We start from the raw sequence: 5,422 nt of genomic DNA, 5'->3' as shown, positions 1-5,422 counted from the left end.
TATATATACTGTATAATATGTATGTAAAGAAATAATCGTTACATTTTTGTAACATAATTTTTCTTTTTTAAGGTATTTTATTCAACTTGTATCACCATATTGGGAACTTTAATATTGTTCTGAAATGTCATTTTTAGCCATACAGTGTTACAACATTAACTGTTGTCTCTCTTTCTTTCATATGCAGATGAACAGCTGTGTGTTTGACACCTTCATGTTGGAGACCGGGAACAAAGTGTTTTTCCCCAAAAGAACATGCTTTCGGTCTATAGCAGTGACTCTCAATATTGTTAATTTTGACTAGTCATAGCACCGGCTGCAATGCTGGGAGAGACAGAATAGAAACAGTTCTGCTTTGGTTCTCAAGCTGTCGAGATGTTTTCTGATGGAGAAGCTAATTCAATGAAAATGCAGACTATATCGAGCCGACGCCATTATGGGGGTCTGATAAAGGCAACGTCCGTCTGCTCCATAACCTGCTCTGAAGTGATGACCTCATGGACAATTTGAACTCCGGCCAACAGGAGTCCTAATCTGAAGCTGACACCCTGTCTGAGACACAGCAATGTCCCCAACCTGGGTGAGGCTGTCCAACTGTACCTCTAGAACGGCAGCACAAATTGCTTCACAAAGCAGTTGGTAAACTCAGCAGTCGAGGCACTTTGATATCTCCTCAGGAGGATAACTTACTTTTGTCCTTGATTACTGTAGTTGTTGTCATATGATTCATATCCTTGGTCATCGTAAGCTGTTCCGTAGTCATCGTCATACTCCTATAGGAACAAACAAATAACCTGGTTACTATTAGTGAGACAGATTTTTGAACTACAGAGTGAAGAGTTTACATGATCTGCCATACTGTTTGGTAGACTGAACCAATGTCAGAAACAGGCTTAGATTCAATAGCAACCAGTCTGTACAGCTCCACGATTTGATTTCATCTGTTATGTAAGAGCATTTTGTGTATTTAAACAGGAAAATGAAATGTATAGCTTTTATTGAGGCACACTTACAGGTCAAGCTTCACATTTAGCTTCACATTATTGCTAACCGCCAAAGGCAAAAGGCAGATGATGTGTTTGTATGTTTGCTAGTTTGTTGTGTTAGCAAAACAGCTCATGGGGCAATGTACAGATTTTAAGAAAACGTTTGAAATAAATGTGCATCTATAACCAACACCAGAAATCAAGCCAGTTCAAGATTGCAGCCACAGCTTAACAACAAATACAAACCAAATTTTACAATATTTGAGTGACGATCAGGTGTTCGTTTGTCTGTTAGAAAAAAAACTCACAAACTGCTGGATAGATTAAACTCACAAGAAAGGCATCACTGGAYGTATACCTACTAGGGGTGTTGAAAAAAATCAATTCTTAAAAGGATAAAAGGAGATTCATAGTTATGGCGATTCTGAATAGATTCTGAWCTTCCACAAATCGATTTTAAAATGCGTTTAGTTTGTCAAATCTGAAAGGCAACGTAATCTGTACTGTAGATTACGTTACCCTTGCGGCCACCATAGAAGGCGGCATCTCTACTAGCGGTGCTAAGCTAGTTAGCCAGCTCCCTTGCTTTAATGGAGTCTGTTAGCATGGAGCAAGAGGAGAGCTTGATTCAACCTGCTCCGTCGTCGCTAAACGCCAGTGTTTGGACACACTTTGGTTTCTACAATGCCCCGGGGATAAAAGAACTCGACATGAGCACAGTTATCTGCAGGCAGTGCAAAATGAAATTGAAATACTTTGGAAATACGACAAATGCCGGTGCGCATTTGGCGCGACATCACCCCGAGATAAAAGACGTCCAAAAGCGTCCAAAAGCAGCTGACCAACGTACTCTGGAGCAATGCAACAAACTTCCACCTAATTCTCCAAGATCTGTGAAGATTTCCCACTCCATCGCCTGCTTATATCCACGGATTTACGTCCATATAGTTCAGTCAATGGCGAGGGGTTTATGGTCATGGTCAATACGCTGGACCCAAGGTAAGTTATACCATCACGTAGCTTTTTTARTGAAAAAGCAGTCCCACAGCTCTATCATGAAGCGAAGAATAAAGTGAAAGAAGCTCTGACTAACGCTCCAATATGGAATGCAATATGGYTGAAAAAAASKGRCATMTTTTTTCTTATTTTAGCTTTAAAGATTTACAAAACATTTTGGACTTAGTCTATATTTTATTTTCAGTTAAAGATTAATAAGCTATAACAATCCAAGTTACAGAATCTTATTTTTGTTTTTACAGAAAAAGATGTAAAAAGATTTTACACAAAATTGTTCTGAATAAATGTTTATTTGTTTACATTGCTTTTTTATTTTCAAATTAAACTTTATTAGACTGAGAAAATTTGTTTCAGAACCGAAAATTGTTTCAGAATCAAATCGTGACCTTTAAAAATCGGAATCRAATCGAATCACCAGACACTGAGAGATTCGCACCCCTAAAACCTACAACTGCAGTCCAATCAAATACTTAAATTCAATCCAATTCTTGATGGCCACCATCACTAATCAAATATGACAATAACTCTACAAATGTACAGGTATTGAGTAAGGTTTGATGTAGTAGGACTCTGAGCTGTAATGTAGTCACAAAAATGCACAATATTGTGAATATCGTTTACAAGGTTTGACTTAAACATCTACAGTTCTGTTCCTTTTCATCATAAAATGATCTAACGGTTTAAGATTCAGCATATGATGGTAGGTGATGGGAAATATGAATTGGTTCAGGAAATGCTAGGCCTTTAAGTGTAATCTACAATTCATTTCAAACAATGTGCCTTGAACATCTTTGCTCGCTTAATCTGCCTACACACGCATGCATTCATGTAYGCATGCACAGTCGGTCTAATGCAACTGTGTTTATGGGAACATTGCATCGACTTCCATTAATTTCTACAGCCTAAMCTTGACCTCTACTAAACCTAAACTTACCTGACCCAAAACCTAACCTAAACTCAATTCACAACCTTAATCTTAAACCAAACCCCTGACCCACCCCACCCCCGACCCTCTGCATGGGGACTAGGTTTAGGTCCCCATAAGTACCGGTTGGTCATCACAAGTTGGTGTGTTTTACCAAGATGGTCCTCATATTGTAGGGAATACCCACCCACTTAYACACACACTCTTCATCAAGAACATCAAAGTGAGTCAGTACTGCACTCAAGCTAATTTTGAATAAATGGTACTTTTGTTCCACAATAGGCACTGAATCCCAGCGACACAATTTTCTCTCCCCACCCAACATTTTGTGAGTTGGAAATGAATATCAGTAAGTTTCAGCAGCAGAAAAAGCAAATGTTCATCACTTCAATGTTATTATTGATACTGATACTTTTTTTTACTTTGAACAAAGAAACTCATCTATACTACTCTTGTTTTTGGTGAAGAATAATAAAACACATTTTTAAAAACACTTCATAAAGTGCAAATTATAAAAATGCAGATCTGCATAAACTTGAGATAGGGGACATTTTGCAGTGTTTCCAATTTTAAGGCAAATTTTGAGCAAATTTTTAAAAAGGCAAAAAAATGGGAAAGAAAGAGAAAATGTGAATCAGAYGTGTTTCCATCTACTGGCTTGGAGTGAATCAACCAGGCTACACAAAGTGTAATTACATTAGATGACGTAACAACAGGAAGTGAAATCACAAACTCGCAGCGATTACACATCTCAGGACAATGGAAAGAAGTTATTAGAAATGTGTTGCTACTATCAGGAAAGTAAAATCAGGAAATGTAATTATTCTGTCATATCAGCTGGTATTGTAAATGTTACATGCTGTTTGGAGATGTAGAACAAGAAACGGAACCCTATTGTTTCTGTTCCGTTTATTATTATTATTTTTTTTTATCCCTCTGTAAAACTCATACTGCAGCCCAAACCAAAAGGACAATGCTGAAGATATTTACAGGGTAGTAGAAAGGCCTTATGTGTACAGCAGAGAAAAATAATCAGACATTTCAACCAAAAGGGGGCGCTATGAAAAAATAAGTGGAGAAAGTGAGCAGTTCATCTGAACAGAGCAGTTCAGCCAGAGAGAAAAAAACATTGAGCTCTTTGAACATTAATTCTTCAAAAAGTGTGTGTATTTGTTCTAGGGGGTATTTGTTYTACGGGGTATGCCATTTTTGGCATACACACCTACTTGTGGGGACCATTTGGTACTTATTGGGACCAAAGTCTAGTCCCCATGGGGGAAATGCCATTGGTGGGTTGGGGGTTGGGTTTAGGGTAAGGGGTCAAAGCTAGGCTGTAGAAATTATTGGAAGTCAACGAAATGTCTGCATAAATATAGCTGAACAAGACCGTGCGTGTGTTTTAGCAAGAGAAAGACAAAGTGTCTCTGGATCACAGTCCTGGACAGCTGGATATTTAAGACTGTGAWCAAGGTTCTGGTTCTGAGTGGACTGACTGCAGCCCCCGCAGCTCATTATTTTTAATTAGCTCCACCTTTTCAGTACAGCTATTTTCAAGACGGTGTCATTAAGCTCTGAATACTCRGCTTTAAACACAATCACATGTTTGATGTTGGATTTCACTCACTAGATGTAAGACTCAGAACAAAATAAAGAAGACAACTTTACAAAGAAATGAACAAAGTTCAGAGTTATACTCTGGTAGTACTAATTGTCTGTTTGCATGTTACTTTGTAAAAGCTGTATATGTAGTAGAGGAATTAAAGCAGGGAAACTTTACACTAAATTATCTAAAATAGGTCYAACCTTCCTGACCTAGTTTCGTGTATTTATGTTAGATTGGTACATGTGGGTTATGAAGGACATTTGAAGGACAGTTGCAAGATTTAATGTATCTTCYTCTTGGTGAGATTCCCACCATTCTACATTCATTCTTTTTCATTTGAACACATAAAGCTGATTTTAACCAGGCTGAAACAGGCTGACATAAAATCAGAGTTCTTAACAATCTGTTTTCTAAGTTTAATAAATCAGTGTGCACAGATTTGCTAACAAACATTGTCAAATTAAGCAGCAGTCAGGTGAAGTGTGGACCCAGAGTTCTCACCCAGCCAAAGTTTTTAACAACTAATTTATAAATTACTCACAGTTCACATTAACAAACAAATGTGCTGTTAGTTTAAAAAGACTGAAAAAGAAAAGGAAAAGAAAACAAAGAACTAGATACTGCATAGCATTAGATTAGGTTATATGACCCCTGTACATACGCAAAGCACCAATGGTTCTTGGTGGGCTTGATGGACAGCCCATCAGAGCTAAACAACATAAAAATCTGAAGCTCCTACAGTTTTTGAGTTATAAGTCTTTCTGTATGTCCAGACAGCCCCTTTTCAAATGGAGCCCCCTCCTCAAATATGGGGTCTATCATAAAACCATTGGCTGGTGCAGTGTAGGTTGGACACATTGCTGATCAGTGCAGCACTTTCTGTGCTACAAT

General features: G+C 38.0%; 1 protein-coding gene across 1 annotated transcript in view; it reads right to left on the bottom strand.

The window, feature by feature from the left end:
• Positions 1-5,422, bottom strand: part of khdrbs3 (KH domain containing, RNA binding, signal transduction associated 3) — a gene marked incomplete at its 5' end in the record, with an annotated part of 93,332 nt that overhangs the window by 48,382 nt on the left and 39,528 nt on the right. Inside the window, 1 exon segment of the mRNA XM_014027394.1 lies at positions 691-773. Within this exon segment, the coding sequence (XP_013882848.1) occupies positions 691-773 (83 nt within the window).

This window comes from Austrofundulus limnaeus, unplaced genomic scaffold (assembly GCF_001266775.1).
Source record: "Austrofundulus limnaeus strain Quisiro unplaced genomic scaffold, Austrofundulus_limnaeus-1.0 Scaffold645, whole genome shotgun sequence".
NCBI classification, from domain to species: Eukaryota; Metazoa; Chordata; class Actinopteri; order Cyprinodontiformes; family Rivulidae; genus Austrofundulus; species Austrofundulus limnaeus.
Note: the sequence above shows the minus strand (reverse complement) of the source record. Positions and strands in the feature narration are given on the sequence as shown.